Source organism: Actinia tenebrosa, unplaced genomic scaffold, assembly GCF_029948245.1.
Source record: "Actinia tenebrosa isolate PJP-AT-01 unplaced genomic scaffold, QUT_ActTen_1.0 PGA_scaffold14__42_contigs__length_11649687, whole genome shotgun sequence".
NCBI lineage: Eukaryota > Metazoa > Cnidaria > Anthozoa > Actiniaria > Actiniidae > Actinia > Actinia tenebrosa.
This window is the reverse complement of record NW_028292574.1, coordinates 6,269,626-6,289,094: the sequence shown is the minus strand read 5'-3', so window position 1 is coordinate 6,289,094 and position 19,469 is coordinate 6,269,626. Positions and strand designations below refer to the sequence as shown.

At 40.4% G+C, this 19,469-nt stretch overlaps 2 protein-coding genes across 2 annotated transcripts; one reads left to right on the top strand and one right to left on the bottom strand.

Moving 5' to 3' along the window:
• Positions 1-7,651: 7,651 nt before the first annotated feature.
• Positions 7,652-13,288, top strand: LOC148911324 (uncharacterized). Its single transcript, XM_089029948.1, has one exon. It carries the CDS (start codon positions 7,652-7,654, stop codon positions 13,286-13,288), a length of 5,637 nt encoding a protein of 1,878 aa, XP_088886074.1.
• Positions 13,289-15,954: 2,666 nt separating this feature from the next.
• Positions 15,955-17,779, bottom strand: LOC148911323 (uncharacterized). The gene is made up of 4 exons (XM_089029325.1): positions 17,728-17,779; positions 16,817-16,967; positions 16,512-16,556; positions 15,955-16,222 (listed from the first exon to the last, which is right to left on the bottom strand). The coding sequence occupies exons 1-4, from the start codon at positions 17,752-17,754 to the stop codon at positions 15,987-15,989; spliced, it is 459 nt and encodes a 152-aa protein (XP_088885451.1). The 5' UTR covers positions 17,755-17,779; the 3' UTR covers positions 15,955-15,986.
• Positions 17,780-19,469: the final 1,690 nt, after the last annotated feature.

Here is a 19,469-nt window from a genome sequence, read left to right as displayed (position 1 = left end):
TCGTAAGATTCTCAGCGCTATTCGTTGGCGGCTCTACGGAGAAATGCGCAGGCTCCCTGTTGTTCGTCTTCGCGCGCATAGGCTGCAGTATGCCATTCTCATCCAGGAACCTAAAGCCGACGTTGGCGTGACTACTCGTGCCAATGCAAATAGTACAAAGGATTAACTTCTTTCCTGAGTAGTTCAAATTCACGGACATGCCCGTGACATCAACCCAAGATGCCTGGGTGTATTTTTTCTCGCCTGTGTAAGTCGTATAAACGCAATCTACTCCAGTTACGTAGGGGTTGTTCATCGCCATATATAATAGCTCAGACCAATGCTTGCAGCTGCTAGACCGGTTTTTAATAAGTTATGGTCATATTCCTCAGGTATCGCAGGCAGGACCTTCTTTGATGGTTTCTTAACTACGGGTAGCTTCGTTTCGTGTGACTTTTTTGGCTTCTCTACGAAGTGAGGAATGCCCTTGGTAGTATCAGAGTTCACGTCGTTCACCCCAAACTTCATATCCTTAGTAGCTCGCTGCAGTTTGTTGTTGTATCCTACTACAGAACCAGTATTTATAGATAAATTACTAGGCATTAACCAACAACCCGGGGCTACTGCATAGTCCAACCTCGCCTTAGAATTTTGTATGGCTAGTTGGTAACGCTGTACGCCCTTGCTAATGTCGCCCTCCAAGATTGAACTTTCAAATAAGATCAAGGCTTCGGCTCGCGTTTCTTCTGCGGCGCCAGTATTTCCGATTATGCTGGATCGGGTGTTTACCTGAGCTCCAAGGATGGAATACACGTAAGCTTCTATGCTGCGGTTTAAACGGGCAAGGCCGGCTTTGGTTAGTCCTTTACCTTCTGGGGGTATGAAATTAAGATATTGCTTTGTTTGCTCGTCGTTGGTAATTTTGATAATCAGTGGATTAGCCCCTGCATACTTACCGCCCTCGTCTTTGAACAGAGGTCCGTCTCTGACTTCCTTAGTGGTCTTAGCGTTTGGTTCAAAGAAGGTGCTACTGTCGTGAGTTTCTTTGTGATACCCAGTGTTCCATCGTAGATTCAACGCATGAACTTCCTTATCACTTAGCTCGTGTCCACCAATCCCCCAATAAGCCCAAATATGCCCCAGACCATTGTTAGCGCCGGCAGTGCATCGGAAATCCTTCCCTACAACGTCAAACTCCTTACAAAGTCTGTCATAAGCCGGCACGCTGTATTTATTATCTCTTGGATAAAACGTGGCATCTCCCGGCAGCGCAATAACACCCATTTCATGTAGTATTCTTCTAACCGTGAAGTGAAAATGAAACATAAATATTGAATTCTTCATCAAGCTTGCGCTTACACCACAGCCGCTAGTGGCACACCAAACTGCAAAGTTTAGTTGCTGCGGCCAATAACGCATGTTAGGACCACTTAACCATTCATGAGATTCCTTAGCGGTGGTATGAATAATGGGTACGTCTTTGAAGATATCCCGCACCTTTAACGGAAAGGAATGCTTGTTAGAAATCCGCATGTTCAACGTTAGGTCCAAGCTTGGGTGTTTATCAAATGAAACTGCGGGTATCGGATAAGTACTGGTACCAAACAATAATTCCTTTGACCAACTGGGTTCAACATGCGTTGGCGCTGGCGTTGGCTTATGCATTGGCGAATGCTTCAGTTGATCGTCTATTTGATTAACCAGCGTAGGCTTCAAATCCTCGTTGCTGTACATCCTAGAGCCGTTATAGTAAATACCATCGGGTCTTCTTTCGAACTTACTGGGGTCTGCATGTGGAAGCATCTTCCTAAATGCTCTCCAATTCCAGTAATCCCGGTTGTCGTGATGTGGCTGCTCCTCAATATCATTCCCAAAAGCGTCGTACATTAGTATATATAATGGATGTTATACCATCAGCGCCTCCACTTTATCCTGAACTTCCTAAGGAACCTAACGAATTAAACGCTGAAAACTTTCGTCTGAATAAAGCGAACTTAATCCTGGCTTACTTGGAAGGGCAGACAAAACACTACGAAAAAGTCCGAAAAAAGTACGTCAGAGCCCGGAGTACGCTACATAAGATTGCGATAACTTCAGGATCCATTTCTGTTGTGTTGACGGGCTCCGGCGTTGCTACTTCGCTTACTGGACCGGGAATAATTGTTGGAGTTCCTTTGGCCGGCGTTGGGGCAGCCTGTGGTATTATTTCGGCTGTTGCTACGGGCATTATGAAACAGTTGTCAAGCAAAATATCAAAACACGACACGACAATAGCTCTGTCAAGGGCTAAAGTAAATACGATCACTGACCTTGTCTCAAAGGCTTTGCGTGACAGAAAGATAGACGACGTAGAATTCTCGCTTATTCTGGCCGAAGAAGACAAATACGAGAAATTAAAGTCGGACATAAGGAATAAAAAAACAGTCGTAAAAGATCTTTCCGAGGAATCTCGCAAAAAGATCTACCAGGAGGCAAAAGAAGAGCTTCGAAGAAAGCTCGCTCATTGAACATCTGCTTCGAAAAGAGCGTGACGGGATTCTATTTACATATTGAACGCCGGCTGTCTGGTTCATATGCAAATTAGTTTCACAAATCTATTTCACAAATGTGAAACGTTTTCACAAATGTGAAAGAAAATTGTGAAGGTTTTGATTGGCTGAAAACATATGACGTAATCGTCCACTATCTTCTTGGAATCCATCCTAACAGGGGGTGGTTGGGGTCAATTTTGTAAAATATTTCATAGATTACGTCAGGGTAATAAGGAATATCCTTATCCAGCCGACAAAACATCCACTCGGCTTTTGTCATATCAGAAACCTCAGGAATAGACTTACCGGTAATTTCAGACAAAAGATAGGGAATAGCTTTGTAATATTTCCCTAGTTTTAATTTTTTCAATGTCTTCCTTAAGCTTTGCGGGGTTGGCTCTTCTAAGTGGTCTATGATTTTCTTCTTTACTTCGTTGTCTAAATATACCGGCCGAAGACCTTGGATATGACTCATCCAGTCTCGGAAGTATTTTATTCTTTTGTATGGGGTCTTCTTACGACCTCCATTGGCGTAATATTGCTCTTTGGTAGCATTTGGTACGGCATTACGAATATTCTTACCACATTCGTAACACTGTGCTGACGTGTCGTCTTCTATTTGCATTTTCTTGTCACAACAAACATACTTATTTGGTGGTGGGGTAACAAACTTGGGTTTCAAGCACTTTACACAGAAATCATAAGCAAACTCTTTACAATCTTCGCACTCCATATATAGACTAACATATTTTACATAAACACGGGATGCGGGTAATCGCGGTACGAATCGAGGGGGGTACTTTAGACGGGTAATCCTCCGGTGGTCGTTGCGCTGGAACCCCCATCCCCTATACTACTTTCCTTCAATAGTACCCGTAATGACCCACCCAAGGGGCCCTCTCTGAGCCTGGAGCTTACAGGTAGGTTCATCAGATTTCCGTACTTCAATTATCTCGTGTGCTTCGTCAACATCCTTTCCAATCAACACAGATACCCGCGGGACTTCTACTTCCGGTACTTCAATGTCTATCAGATGAGGGTACGCATTTCTGTTGATATTGGAAGGCAAGAGGTCTTCAAAAATGCTGAATTTTTGTGATATCAACCCTTCCTCTACTGTGATTGGTTGTCCTTCGCCATCGGCAGACTGTATCTGGAACTCAGCCAGTTGGAACTCTTCTTCTTCTTTATTCATCAGCGTGTTGACCGATATTCTTTTCTTTCTTCCTTTGAGTCCTATCATCTCTGCCACTTCGGCGTCAACTACGGTGGCACGGGACCCGTTGTCCAGGAGTCCATACGTCGTTATCGCACTTCCATCCGGCGCGGAGATCTTTATCGGTACCACGTGCAGAAGTATACTTTTGTCTGTATTTCGTACGTTGGTTGCGTACTGGTCGGTTTTCCTCTGTTCAGGAGCAGGCCTCTGGTCGTTACTCGGTGGATCCTTTCTTTGTTCCCTTTCTTCAGCTTTCTTGTCGACTGGGGCTGCTTTCGGTCTGGGAAAGTTGTGTAGCAGCTTGTGGTGGCGTCGCTCACTTCCGCATCCACAGTTCTCGTTCGATTTGCATTGTGTTCTTAAGTGTCCCGCTTTCAAGCAAACATGACACAGTTTATTATTCTTCACGACGTTCCATCTGTCCGTGATGTCTTTCCTTGCGAATTGTGTACAATGTAGAAGGTCGTGGCTTCCAGAGCAGCAGACACAGCGACCCGGCGTACTTGCGTTTTCTGTTTTACTACCGGCTTGATACGCTTCCTTAGGTCTGACGTCGGTCGTGAAGGTGGCGGTTTTCAGCGGAGGTTGAGCTTTCATTACCTTGTGAGTGAATCTCATTGGTCTAGCAGTGTTCGTTTTCGATTCACTGTTCCGTGATGAAGTTGTAGTGACAAAGGCGGGATCGTTCTTGATTGCTGCTTGTCTTTTCACAAATGCCGCAAGGTCCTTCAACTTCGGTGACATCCCTTTCTCTCTGATGAAGTACAGGGTATCTCCCCACCTTGCTGATAGGTAGTTTGGCAACCTACTTACGATCAGCTTCAGGTTCGACGTCGTGCTTGCTTCAATTTCGTATTCTCCTTCCAGCTTCTTCGATGCTGATTCAAGTTGTTCTGCAAAGTTACGTAGTCCTTTGTTGTCATCATGGGCTAACTTTGGACCAATGGTCAGTTTTTCGATACATGCGGCTGCAACCGCGGATGGGTGTCCGTATCGTTCCTCTAGCAGCTTCACAACATCGTCGTACTTGCATCCAGACGCTCGTTGAACTACTTCATACGCTTCTCCGCAGACAAATTTCGGTAAGAACTCCAGTTTTTGTCCGTCGGTCAATAATCCGTCCTCTAAATTGTCTTTCAGGCGGCTTCTAAGACTGGGGAAGTCGTCAGCATCTCCGGAGAACTTTACAGGCTGCATGGCTTGCAACATGTTCAACTTCAGCATAATTGCATTGTGGGTTGTAGTTTCTTGTAAGATGGATTCTTCTCTTCGAGGTCTCTCAGAATGGTATCTTTCGTCGGCCATAACGTTTTGGGCGTGGCTCTTGTCAGCGCTTTCTTCTTGCATGTCGTACCTCTTAGGAACGTGGGAGTTTCTCCAATATACATCGTTATTCTCGGGGCATTGGGAGCTTCTCTGGTATTCATATTCATATTCTCGTTTTATTCTTTCATCGCTGTCATCCGGTGCATGGATGCGTGTGGTTTCGTTCACGACCCAATCAGTGGTCTGGTCTTCCTTTGTCAAGGGGGTGCTTGTGTAAAGGCATGGTCCACGTGGTAATTCTAGATCGGACTCTTCATCCTCTGACATAAATTCGGCTTCCTTTTCTGCTATCTTGGCTTCAAATCTCAGTTTTCTTACTGTTTTTTGCTTCTCTAGTTCAATGTCTATCTTGCGCTTTTCCATTTCCGCTTCCAATTTTGCTATTCCTTCAGCTTGTTCTGCCATCATTTTCTTCAATTCCGCGTTTTTCTGTAGTTCTCGTTTCTTCGAAGAGCTCAGCGATCTAGTTTTCGACTTAGTAGACCCCCCTGCGTAGGAATATCGGCTTATTGTCTCATTATCTCTTTGTCGGCGAACTGGCGCCTGCTCGTCTTCTCGACATTGTTGTGCCTGTCTCAAACGCTCGCATGCGGCATAGGCACACTTGTGATAATTATCTTTGGCATGTTCGTGTTGTTGTTTTACTCGTAAAAGTTCTGTTTCACTTACATCTTCCTCGATGTAAACACTGTATTCATTTCTGTACAAATCCCATGCAAGTTCTAATTTCTTTAAATAATCAACAATTTTTTCGGCTTCGAAGCATCGTTCCACGTCTCCAACTTGGTTGACAAGTCTTGACAGGTGGGATAAATATCCCGCCAAGGAATGTCGTCTTTGTGTAATCCGTTCGGCTTTACGGCCTTCGAAATCTTTCATATTTTCTTGAATAATTCTCTTACCTCTTCGGGATCCAAGATCCAACTCTCGCTCAAGTTGTCTCCCATATTCAGACGGTCCTTTTATCATGTTTTCAAGTTGTTTTTCTAATTCGAGGATTCTTTCATGTTGTTGCTCGATGGTCAAGTTCGGGTTTCCTTCATTCATCTTGTGTTTTCTTTCTCAATCAGTTCGTTCAGATTTGATGATATGTCGAATTTTGTAGTGGTTCTAGATTATCTCGAGGACTATAGTCAAGATGCGTGACGTTCAAGTTTTCACGATTTCAGGTTTTCACGATTTCAGGTTTTCACGATTCGCTAGAATGACAATTGCAAAACCTTATATGAGAATATATTCTGTCCAAGAAAAACGGAATCAATATACTTACACATATGTGCTGTCCTGAAGATAAAATCATTCGAATTCCGGATTCATTTTTTAAGAACAACAACTTGTCTACTCTTCCCTATATCAACTCTGCCCCATTCCCACGAGCTCCTTTTCTCTCTTCCACAGGGAACCCGCTTCTATCATGCATAAGCTATAACAAAAGGTGTATTTCTTCGGCCATTTGCCAATTTATAACGCGTCTTCCCGCCACGCTCGTAGTTTTACCAGAATGATTCGGGTATTGACAAGACTTCGGTGGTCACCAGAATCTTCCTAAAAGATGCCTGTGCTTTGGACATATGGTCATGGATGCGACATGAGTTGATGATAAGCCTCTGATTCCAGCTCTCGCTAAAATCAATTCGCTTTCTGTAATATCTAAGCATTGGGACAAGTGACAGCTCACTAAATGAGCAGAAATACTAGCATTGCACTCTGATAGCACCACATGTGCGTCAGTGCCCCTACTGGATCCACATTCCGTCTGTAAGATTTCGTAAAAAGAACAACGGGTCGGCAAAGAAGACATTTCTCAACATAATACATCATTGGTTAAAAGTAGCTCGAACAAATATGACAAGGCTTCACAAGGCTTAGCTTGCTACGTAATACCATTCAGTCTGGTTTTAATTAAAAGAAATCTACAAGTTTTAGTACAAATAAACAATGCTAGCAAATCATCGAAGAAAACTTAGAGAAAAGTCGCAAAGACATATCCTGGTAAAAAAAACTATTTCTGTTTTGATTGGAAATATTTGATTGGAATATATAATATAGGTTCACAAGTGGAAAAAACTTCACGCTTTCATGTTGTTTGATGCAAATTTGTGAACCTAATTTGCATATCGTACCAATAAAAAATAAATATCGTTTTAAAAAACGTTTTTAAAATGTTTAAAAAGGCTCAACATGCTTACTTAAAGGCAAAACTGGTATTTAATGACTTGTTTGATATACTCAGTTAGTTTTGGTTCCAAACTTGGTGTTTCGTTATGCGCGAAGAGCATGAATTTAATAATAGATTCCTTTCTGCACGCACGCACGAGTAGCTTGCCTCGGATTAAGTCGCATTTGTATATAAGTAAGTGACGCTAATTTAAATTCAGTTCGTCGAGTTTCAGAGCAAGCTACCGGGTAAGTCAGATCGCTTAAACTTTATATATATTTTTCTACACAAGTAACGCTTTATTTTGCTTCGCATTTTTTAGATTTCGAACCAACTCGTATATAACTCGCGAAGAGAATTAGTTCTGAAACCGTAGCTTGTAACATTTCGTCAATAAACGAAACATTCGAAATCCGAGCTCACCAAGACGACTGGAACATGGCCGATGACGTTAAGAACCAAAGACGAGCAGCTAAAGGCAAGTTTACCAGAAAATTAAACGAAGTAAAGAAGGCTATCGACGAAGATTGTGGAGTAGAAATAGTCAAGAGAAATTACGACGAATTGGTTGAAACCTGGAAGACCGTTGAGTTAAAGCACGATGTTTATACCACATTCCTGACTGATGAAGAGGTAGAAGCCGGTGACACATGGATTCTGGAATTGCAAGATTTGTTCAGCGACGCTATGAAACGCCAGAATCAATACGAGAAGAAGAAAACGTCTACCGATAATGAAGCCAAGGAACAAGAAGAAAAGAAGCAAGCGGTTCTTAGAGAAGAAGAGAAATTTCAACGAATGTTAGATCAAGCGTATGTGAGAAGGAGTAGTGCCAAAGCAGTCTTTGGACAAGCTATAAATATTGTGAAATATTCGTCGCTTGCAGCCCTCAAGGTAGCCAAGAAAGAATTAGATGAAGCCTTTGCCGACTGCAAGAAAGCAAACAACGAGTATCTCAGCCTGCTACCCAGAGAAAGTGCCACTCTAGAAATCACGTGGATAGTCGCTATACAGAATATGTACAGTCAAGCTGCTGAGGAAGTTGAAACAAAGTTGACAGAAGAACTAAGTATTCAGGAGACAGCAAAGATGAATAATCTACGGTTGGAAAAAATAAAGATGCCGAGATTCGAAGGAGAATTAAGAGAATATCCGAGATTTAAAGCAGATTTCCAGAAACAAGTTATGACAAGTTTATCAACAGAAACCGCTCCATATACGCTAAGATCCTGTCTTGGCAAAGAACCTTTGGGCGTGGTTAAAAGCGTGGATGATGACATCCACCAAATATGGAAACGCCTAGACGAGAAATATGGTGACCCATCGAAAATCGCTGATGCTATCATAGATACCATACGCAAGGTAAGACCGATAAGAGATGGAGAGAGTAAGCGATTGATCGAATTTATTGATGTCGTGGAAGATGGCTTCAGAGACCTTAAGAGACTTGACCTTGAAGTCGAAATGACAACTACTAGTTCTGTTAGTATAATCGAGAAAAAACTGCCTGCCAGTGTGAGAAAAGAATGGGCTAAGATGGTGACGGATGATGACAGTAAAGTTGAAAGAGTTAACAAGTTCCCTAGTTTGTTGCAGTTTTTACTAAGCCAGAAGAGAGCGATAGAATACGACGCAGCTGAATTACGTACAAGCAACACTTCATACAAATCAGCAGCCCATCATGTAGTAGCTAAAGAACAAGATACTCGCCAACCAGGAGAGAGACAACAGCGTTATTCTGATGGAAAGATTTCCCAGAAGTGCTTGTTACATGACAACGCGGATCACTGGACAGATGAATGTCGTATTTACTTATCTAAGCCGTACAGCGAGAAGAAAGATCTAATAAAGACGAAAAAAGCATGCTGGTCATGTCTTAAGCCAGGACACTTGTTCCGAGACTGCAAGAGAAAAAAGAACTGTGGAGAAAGTGGTTGTACCAGACGACATCACAAGACACTTCACAATCCTGAAGAAAGTCAGAACAGTACTGAGGAACCTGTAAGTAACCAACACAGCAAAACACAAGATGAAGAGACACCAAAAGGTAAACGTGCCACGTCCTGTGACAGCTTAGCAGAAGAAACTTGCCTCCTACTTTTTCAAAAAATTCCAACACCTAAAGGAGACGTAAATGTCATGTGGGACAGTGGAGCATCATTATGTTTCATTACCAACGCCAAAGCTGAAGAACAAAGATTGCCAAGCAAGAACGCGCAATTGACTATCATCAAAGTTGGGGGTAAGACGGAGACGATCGACTCTAAAAGGTACAAACTTCATCTGATAGACAAGCAAATATGTGTGGTAGAGATAGATGCATTCGGGATAGACAGAATCACATCGGACATCCATAGCATCGACGTCGAAGGAGCAGTACATTTATTCAAAGATATCAAGAGAGATGACATAGCAAGGCCGGAAGGATCTGTAGATGTTCTAATTGGTTACGAGTATGCTGCATTTCATCCAGAACCAGAGCAAAAGGTGGAACATTTGATGTTACTGAAAAACAGATTTGGACGATGTCTTGGAGGTAGACACCCACTTCTCAAGGAAGTCAAAGAGACGCGTAGCCAACACGTACTTGGAGGAGTTCATCATGTTAGTCAGGTAAAGCCCAAAGTAGACTTAGAAGATTTCTACAAGATCGAGAATCTTGGGATCGAGTGTACTCCTCGTTGTGGCGGCTGTAAATGTGGAAAGTGCCCTCCTGGATCGAAGGACTATACGCTAAAAGAAGAACGAGAACTGAAGTTAATTGAACAAAACTTGAAATTCAACAATGAAGAAAACACATGGACCGCAGATTACCCTTGGATAAGAAATCCAGCTGAATTACCAGATAACAGGAAAGCAGCAATGGGATTGTTGATGTCTACAGAGAAAAGATTAGTCAAGAATCCAGAACATGCTAAAGTCTATCAAGAGCAAATAGATGATATGATAAACAGAAATGTCGCCAGAAAGCTCACTGCAGAAGAGATGAGACATTACAAAGGACCAGTCCACTACATTTCGCATCACGAGGTTCTTCGTCCAGATTCCAAGTCCACCCCTGTACGAATAGTATTTAACAGTAGCGCTAACTACATGGGTCATGTTTTGAATGAGTATTGGGCCAAGGGACCTGACCTGCTTAATAATTTGCTTGGAGTTCTCGTCAGATTTAGAGAAAATGAAACAGCAATTACTGGAGACATCAAGAAAATGTACCACACAGTCAAGATTGGCATCAAAGATCAGAACACTCATCGATTCTTGTGGAGAAATATGGAGAAGGATAGAGAACCCGACACCTACGTTATTCAGAGAGTATCGTTTGGAGACAAACCCGCTGGTACAATAGCTACTGTAGCCTTGAGAAAAACCGCAGAGATGTCATCAACAGAGTATCCTCAAGCAGCAAAGACCATCACAAGCAATACCTATATGGATGACATCATTGACAGCGTCAAAAGCAAGGAAGAGGCTAAATCTCTAACAACAGACATAGAGACTCTCTTGAGGAAAGGAGGATTTCAAGTCAAGTATTGGACGTTCTCACGTGAATCTAATCAAGGTGACGATAAACCGCTTTTACAAGACGAAAGAAATTCAAGTTCAGAGAAAGTTCTTGGTGTGGTATGGAGTCCCGTCAAAGACCAGTTCTACTTTAAAGTGCGTCTAAATTTCTCCCCGAAGAAGAAGAAGTTAAGAACAGAACCCGATTTGAGTGTCAAGCAGATTCCTGAAAGAGTTCCAGAGCCGTTGACAAAGAGAATGATTTTGTCACAAGTTAACGGGATCTATGATCCCCTGGGACTTGCTGGTCCGTTTACTGTGAAAGCAAAGATGCAGATGAGAAGGCTATGGCTGAATGATCCAAAACTTGATTGGGATGATCCTATTCCAGATATGTTCCAAAGTGAATGGTTGCAAATCTTCAAGCACCTTTTTGGTATGGAGAAAATATCGTTCAACAGATGTATCAAGCCAAGTAATGCTGTTGGTGATCCTTCCCTAGTCATTTTCAGCGATGGATCTCAAGAAGCTTATGGTGCATGTGCCTACGCCAGATGGGAAATGCCAGAAAATACGTTTGAGAGTAATCTAATCATGTCGAAGAATCGCCTGACCCCAGTAAAGAAGATGTCAATTGATAGAATTGAATTGTGTGGAGCAGTTCTAAACAAGCGTCTAAAGGTCTTCATAGAGAAAGAATCAAGATACCACTTTGTGAAATTCTACCATCTTGTGGATTCGCAAATTGTGCAAGCTATGGTCCAGAAAGAATCATACGGATTCAATACGTTCGCTGGCACGCGCTTAGGTGAAATTCAAGAAAAGACAAATCCCTCTGATTGGTATTGGATTGACGGAGAACTGAACATCGCAGACTGGTTAACACGTGGCAAGAAACCTGATGAACTAGATGTTGACAGTGCCTGGCAAAAGGGACCAGAATTCTTGGAGTTACCAGTAAGTGAATGGCCAATAACCCAGAAACCCACAAGCATAATTCTCCCAGAGACAGTTCAACCTGTTATGATGGCACAAAACATCCAATCAGATACGTTAGAAGTAAGAATCAACATCGAGCGATTCTCATCCTACATCAGATTGCTGAGAGTGACAGCAAGAGTACTGGCTATGTATCAAAAGGACGCAAGTCCAAAAAGCAAACCTAGTTTCAAGAATGCCACAAAACCTCTATCTTCTGAAGAGATCGAGAAAGCTGAACTGTTTTGGATAAGAAACGCACAAGTACAACTGAAACAGAACATGAACAACAAGAGCTCAAAACCCCTTTGTCCTACAACCAACAAGGATCATGGTATGATAACAGTTGGCGGACGAGTAGATAAATGGATGCAAATGAGCTACAATCAAAATGAAGTCATTCTCCTACCCTATGATCATCGTTTTTCTCGTCTTTATGTAACGTACGTACATAATCAAGGACATTATGGCGTCGCGACTACTGTTGCCAAAGTCAGAGCACGATTTTGGATTATTAGTGCTCACAGGATGGCCAAGTCAATAAAGTTTCACTGCGTTACCTGCAAGAAATTGGAAAAGAAGACTGAGGAGCAAGTGATGAGCAAACTTCCAGTAGAAAGGTTAAAGCCTGCACCAGCCTGGAGTTCCATTGGCATCGATCTATTTGGACCCTTTAGCATCCGCGATGAAGTAAAGAAAAGATCCACTGGAAAAGCTTATGGAGTAATCTTCAATTGTCTCGGGTCAAGAGCGGTACACGTGGATGTCTCGCCAGATTATAGTGCCCAGAAGTTCTTGATGGTACTAAGACGTTTTGTTGCCCTGAGAGGTTATCCCAAGCAAATTATCTCAGATAATGGAACACAGCTCGTAGCTGCAAATGAAGAACTAAAGAGCGTGACTCAATCCTGGGACTGGGACAAGCTAGCAGAATTTGGAGCCACCGAAGGAATGCAATGGAAATTTACTCCAGCTGATGCACCATGGTATAACGGTATATCAGAAGCTCTAATAAAGTCGGTCAAGAAAGCATTGACAGTTGCCATTGGAAACAACATTATGACATTTTCAGAGTTGCAGACAGTTTGTTATGAAGCTGCGAATTTGGTAAATGAAAGACCGATCGGAAGACTCCCAACACAACCAGATGATGGCAAGTACTTGTGTCCAAATGACCTTCTTTTAGGAAGATCGACCTCAAGAATTCCAAGTGGACCATTTAAAGAGACAGCCAATCCAAGATACCGCTTCGAATTTGTTCAAAGTATCGTGCATGCATTTAGGAAAAAATTGACTCAGAATTTCTTCCCAAGCCTGCTCGTTAGACAGAAGTGGCATACCGCCAGACGAGATGTCAAGGTTGGAGATATAGTGATGATACAAGACTCAAACTTGGTGAGAGGAAACTGGAAGCTTGGAAAGGTATCCAAGGCTGAATCAGATCAAGATGGAAAAGTTCGACGAGTGCAAGTACAGTACAAAGTACCCAAGCAAGGGGAGCCGCGGAAAACCTACCAAGGAAGAAACTACACCACTGTAGAGAGAGCAGTCCAAAAATTGGTAGTTCTGATTCCTGTAGAAGAAACTGAATAATGAAGAAAAGAAGGACACTAGAAAGACCTAGTTTGAACTTTAGATAAGAATTATTTATTGAATATGCATCTTGTTTAGTTAGAATTAAGTGTTTTTCCAAGAATTAAGGTTAAGATAAGATTCTTTATTTAGGCCGGGGGGGATTGTTTCGTTATGCGCGAAAAGCATGAATTTAATAATAGATTCCTTTCTGCACGCACGCACGAGTAGCTTGCCTCGGATTAAGTCGCATTTGTATATAAGTAAGTGACGCTAATTTAAATTCAGTTCGTCGAGTTTCAGAGCAAGCTACCGGGTAAGTCAGATCGCTTAAACTTTATATATATTTTTCTACACAAGTAACGCTTTATTTTGCTTCGCATTTTTTAGATTTCGAACCAACTCGTATATAACTCGCGAAGAGAATTAGTTCTGAAACCGTAGCTTGTAACATTTCGTCAATAAACGGAACATTCGTTTTTCATCGCACCGGCAATTATCGGTTTTGCTTAACCTGGCGAAATTTAATGAATTGCCGACTTCTTGTACGGCGCGTAAACAAGAGTACCCACAAATTTTATTTCATAAGTTTGTAGACTGGTGTTAGTGCATTTGAGCTATAATAGACTAAACTCTAGGTTAGGTCCCACTTTCGAGAAAATCGCCTTCAACTGCAGGTATTTTAGCGCCTAACGCGTTTAAGAATTTTAGTATATATATTTAAATAATCGTATCTCAGTGAAAATTTTATCAAATTTAATCGTTAAAACTTTTAATTATAACCAAAAGTTATAAAATTCATGTGTAAAAGTTTTCAGTTGATTTAAGTTAGTAAAAAAATTTTGGCGGCGCCCGATATGTACAGCTTAATCGCAGCTTTCCCGACGGTGAATTTGCAAGTTTTGAGGTGTCATCGAAAACCGTCTCGTAAAGTACCTAAAAATCCGAATTGATCCAAATAAATGTGATAATTGTTCATTGCATATAATAGTGGACTTTTACTAAGAAAATCAGGAAAATCGGCGATGGGTCAAATTTTGCCTTATCCGTTCTTACGCGGACAGCCTCTTAAGAAGCTATTGATAGTTCCTAAATCATTCACATCTACTTATGGCGATAGAGCATTCTCTATCGCTGCGCCTAAGCTCTGGAATAACCTACCAGAAATAATAAAAAATGCTGAGACTGTTAAACAGTTTAAATCTTTAGTTAAAACATATCTTTTCAAAGAAGCTTTTGACTGATCTATTGCGTCCTTACGAAATACAGATTATTGTGCTATATTAATTTTAACCCTATATTGTTTTAACCATACTTTTATATTAGCTATATATTAATTAATTTGTTTTAGATTATCATTATTATAACATTTTAGTCTAGTTATCTATATATATATTATAATTATTACGTCTTAATTATAGTTTATTTGTGATACACATTGTAAACGCATTGAGGCGTAGCGAAATGCGTCATAAAAGCTGTAAATTAAATTAAATTAAATTAAATATAATTTCCATTATTTCATAGGATATATATTATTAGGATTAGTTTTTACCAAATAGATTTTATTTATTGTAGGATATTTTGCGCTAGATTTATAACAGTTATTTTACGATTTGTCTTGGTTGATTGTTATTTAAATCGCCAGCTAGAAGGTATAGGTTGCTATCAATAGACGTCACTTTCAGTAACAGCTGCGTTTTTAATGGTTGGTAGAATCCTGTAGAATCTTGAAGGTCGTTTTGTTCTCTTGTTTTCTTTTTATTATATTTGCATGTAATGTCTATCCGATATCCTGACATCTGCAAGTTTTCGTTGCCTTGTCATTGCCTTTACTGACAACTCAGTTCTTGCAACTCTTTCGCGTACTTCTGTTTAAAGTTGTCTCTGACCATTTTCAAGAATTGAACGAAATCTTTCTGATTTCATGTCGTAGAAATAGCCATATACAATAGTTTGAGGACTTATTTTGACATGTTTTGACTTAGCATCCGCTAGTTGCCCCTCAGTCAACAGATTGTTTGCCCCCCAGTTAACCAGCATACCCGATACTTTTACCCTGGTTACTTGTATGCTTTGCGGCGCGTTGACCAGAAAAAAAATCAATAACAAAACGTGTCATGTTCTGGAGCATGACATGAAGTCATATATATATATTTTTATTGTAGTCATTCATTTACATTCTTGAAGTCATTAATTTACTTTTTATTGTTTGGTTAAATATTATATCTGTATGTAATGTCATTATCGAATATCCTGACATCTTATAATCTTAGATCTTCTAAAGGTTTGCTTTTGCAGCCGCCAAGCTTTTTGACCAAAAAGACACTAGGAGACCGTGCTTTTTCGGTGGCTGCTCCGAAGTTATGGAACAATTTACCTCAAGAGATACGTAACTAGAGACATTTTAATAGATTAAAGACGTTGTTAAAGACCCACCTTTTTAGACTAGCTTTTAATTAGATTTCCTTTTACTTAATATTCACAAATTAGTTATTAAACATTTTATATACTCTTTTTGTAGTTTTTTAGAGATTTTATGCCTTGTATTTTAGTGTACCTATATGTAATGCGCAGTTGATCATATTAACATGTTAAATTGCGCAATGCAAATAATAAACTATTATTATTATTATTATTATTATTATTATTATTATTATCATTATTATTATTATTATTATCTGCAACTTTTCGTTGCCTTGACCTGATATTGCATTTACTAACAACTCAGTTCTCGCAAATCTTTCGCGTACTTCTGAATAAAGTTTTCTTTGCACATTTTCAAGTCTTGAACGAAATCTTTGTATATTTTATCGTCACAAGGAGCAGACTTGTAGCAGTCCATGAAGTGACTAACATCACTGCATAATTTCTTGTTACTCATGAATTCCTTTGCCAATTCAGTTGCACAGCGGCGGTTCATTTTAGCAGCACAAGGTGCAAAGTCGTCTGCCTCTGAAATGAAGAGATTGAAAATACTGAAGTAGATGTTACATTTTTTCCAGATTCCAGATTCCGCTCACTCCATGTTAACTTTGCTTATAAATAACCACATTAGAGTGCACGCACTAAAACCGTGAACATTAAATAGTACTAATTAGTACTATTTCTTAAAGAATCCTTTGTTTTCTATCGTTTAATTATCACTATTTAGTGCTAAAAATTAGTATTTGTTTCACGGATTTAGTGTGAGCACTCTATCATGCGCACGCGTCGAGATTTATTAAAATTAAGTCTTACTAACCAAGGTCTTTCCAATGAGCTATCTTCGTGAGATATTCTTCTTTATCTAATAAAAAAAGAAAAAAAAAAAGAGAGAGAGAACCCTTTTGTCTCTTCACATAATTCCTTCAGGCATTATTTCTTTTTGAGAGGAAAGAAAACAATTAAGGCCGATCTATATTTTAAATTTTGTTGTTTCTAATTTATGGTGACTGATGAATGAAAACGTTTTAAAAAATTACTACGGCCTTGGAACGGTTTTTGGACGATTTTTGCCAAGCACCGTGTTCCCTGACGTAAAGTAGCAAAGTAGTTTAGTCTAGATACCATGAAAAACTTGTTCCAATCGACTAAGGTCAGGGTGGGTACAAACGCCCAATTTGTTGTCGATGATCATGTGCTGGAGGACAATGAATCGTAACTCGTTTATGAATTCCCCAGAACATCCAAGATTGGACATCAGACATTCACCGATACCCTGCATGAGAATGGGAAAACATTATCAGTAAGGTTTTGCGGAAATTGGGGGATTAAAAAACTACCATGCCTTTCACCCAAGCTTCTTGTTTTTTCCCGAACCCTGAAACAACCTCTGGTACTGATAAAAGGCAAGGCACGGCTATAACTCACAGATAAAACCCTGAAACAACCTCTGGGCTAATCTAAGTCAGGGCATGGCTAATTCACAGATAGAACCCTGAAACAACCTCTGGGCTGATCAAAGTCATGCAGGGCATAGCTAGCTCACAGATCGAACCCTGAAACAACCTCTGGGCTAATATAAGTCAGGGCACGGCTAACTCACAGATCAAACCCTGAAACAACCTCCAGGCTGATCTAGGTCAGGGCACGGCTAACTCACAGATCAAACCCTGAAACAACCTCTAGGCTGATCTAGGTCAGGGCACGGCTAACTCACAGATCAAACCCTGAAACAACCATCTGGGCTAATCTCAGTCAGGGCATGGCTAACTCACATATCGAACCCTGAAACAACGTCTTGGCTGATCTAAGTCAGGGCATGGCTAACTCACAGGTCAAACCCTGAAACAACTTCTGCGCTGATCTAAGTCAGGGCACGGCTAACTCACAGTCGAAATTTGTATTTAGCATGTTGGGTTTTGAACAGGAAAATGAAATCCAAGAAATACCCCTCGAGTCAAAAGGTCAAAAGAAAAACCCACACCCCATACTTACATAAAAATAACGCGAAAAAAGTATTAAATTTAATAATTTACCTTGTAAGAGTTGCAATAGATGTTCATTAAGGGTTGGTTTTTGTCGGCGGAACGATACACGTCCGCGTAAACTCCAAAACACCTCGAGTATTCATGTTTCTCGCACTCGCTTATGTCTGGCCTCGCGTTAACCACGAAGACATGCCAAGAGAGAAGAAGAACGATAGCAAAACGTGTCATGTTCTGGAGCATCTTCAAGTCGTGAAGTGTAGACCTTCTGAACTCTTGAAGCCAATAAGTTTGAAATTGTATCAAACCCTGCATTTATCACTGATCTGTATGACGTAATTAAGAACTGGGGGGGGGGGGGGGGGGGGGAGGGGGGATAGCACATTTGATATGGAAACTATCTGTCACCACCTTATTGACTGTATGACTTAGTTGAGAACTGAGACTACGCAGTAAAGCGCACAAAGGGACAAGGGCGTATCCAGCAAAAATTTTAGGGGGGGGGACTAATTGAGTTTCTTCCGACAACACAACGGAAAACAATATAAAAAAGGATCGTTTTTTTCTGCTGAAGAGGAGGGGGGCTTCAGCCCCCCTTTGCCCCCCTCCCCCTGGATCCGCCCTTGAGGGAGGAGGTTTGTGAGATTTTCGGTATAGCAAAATCCTTGTCGTTTGGAGGGATGTATGTGTATTTTGTTCTATTCCTAGACTCTGTATTATGTGAGAGTAAAGTTTGTTAGTTCCCTGCCTTGATTGGAGAGCTATTCTGTGGGTGTTCCGATCATCGTTTTATAATCCATCCCCACATCCGTTTTTTAACATGCTAAATTTCAATTCATTGTGTGAGATGACCGTGCCTGATCCATCAGCCCAGAGGTTCTTTTAGACGTTGGAAAACATCGTTCCTCAATTTCATAGACAAATATTGATTTTCGCATTGTCTTCTTGACGAATTTTGCCGATGCATTTGGTCCTCTCTCCCTGTCCCTTACTCTCTTTTTCTCTCCGCTTGTGATTCAAGCTAACTTAGTAATTGATGTCCACTTAAGACGTCCTATCCCCCCTTTCCTGACTTAATGATATGTATTTCACACAGACTAGACTTTTGACTAAAAATATATCGACCAAACAAAGAAAACAAAAAAAAAAAAAAAAAAAAAAAAACTCTAACAAACAGACATAATAGAAAACATTCTTTCAGTAACATACAGTAACCTTCGTATCTCAAATGCTGCTCCGGATTTCTTTGTCTACGAACTTAATACTGAAGTTTTGCTAAAATGAAAGAGGAGTAAAAGCTCAATGAATAGAAAACTAAGTAAAGAAAACTGAATATACTCGTTAGTTAAAGTTTTTCTTTTTTCTTTCTTTTTCTTTTTAATATGAATGAGACTGATACGACAGTCGAAAATAGCCAATCTGCCTCAAGGAACATTTTTATTTTTCCTTGTTTGTTAATTGTTCATCTTTCTTTGTTTCCATTCCTTTGTCTTTCCTTTCAATGGCAGCAATTAGCTAGATTTATTCCCCCATATATTTTTATATATAATTGCCATTATTTTATAGAATATATAATATTAGGATTAGTTTTTACCAAATAGATTTTATGGTTATATATTAGTAGATATATTTTATATTTTAGGATATTTTGTAGTATTTTGCGCGAGATTTATGACAGCTATTTTACAATTTGTCTTGGTTGATTGTTATTTAAATTGCCAGCCATAAGGTATAGGTTGCTATCAATAGACGTCACTTCTGGTAATAGCTGCGTTTTTAATGGCTTGTAGAAT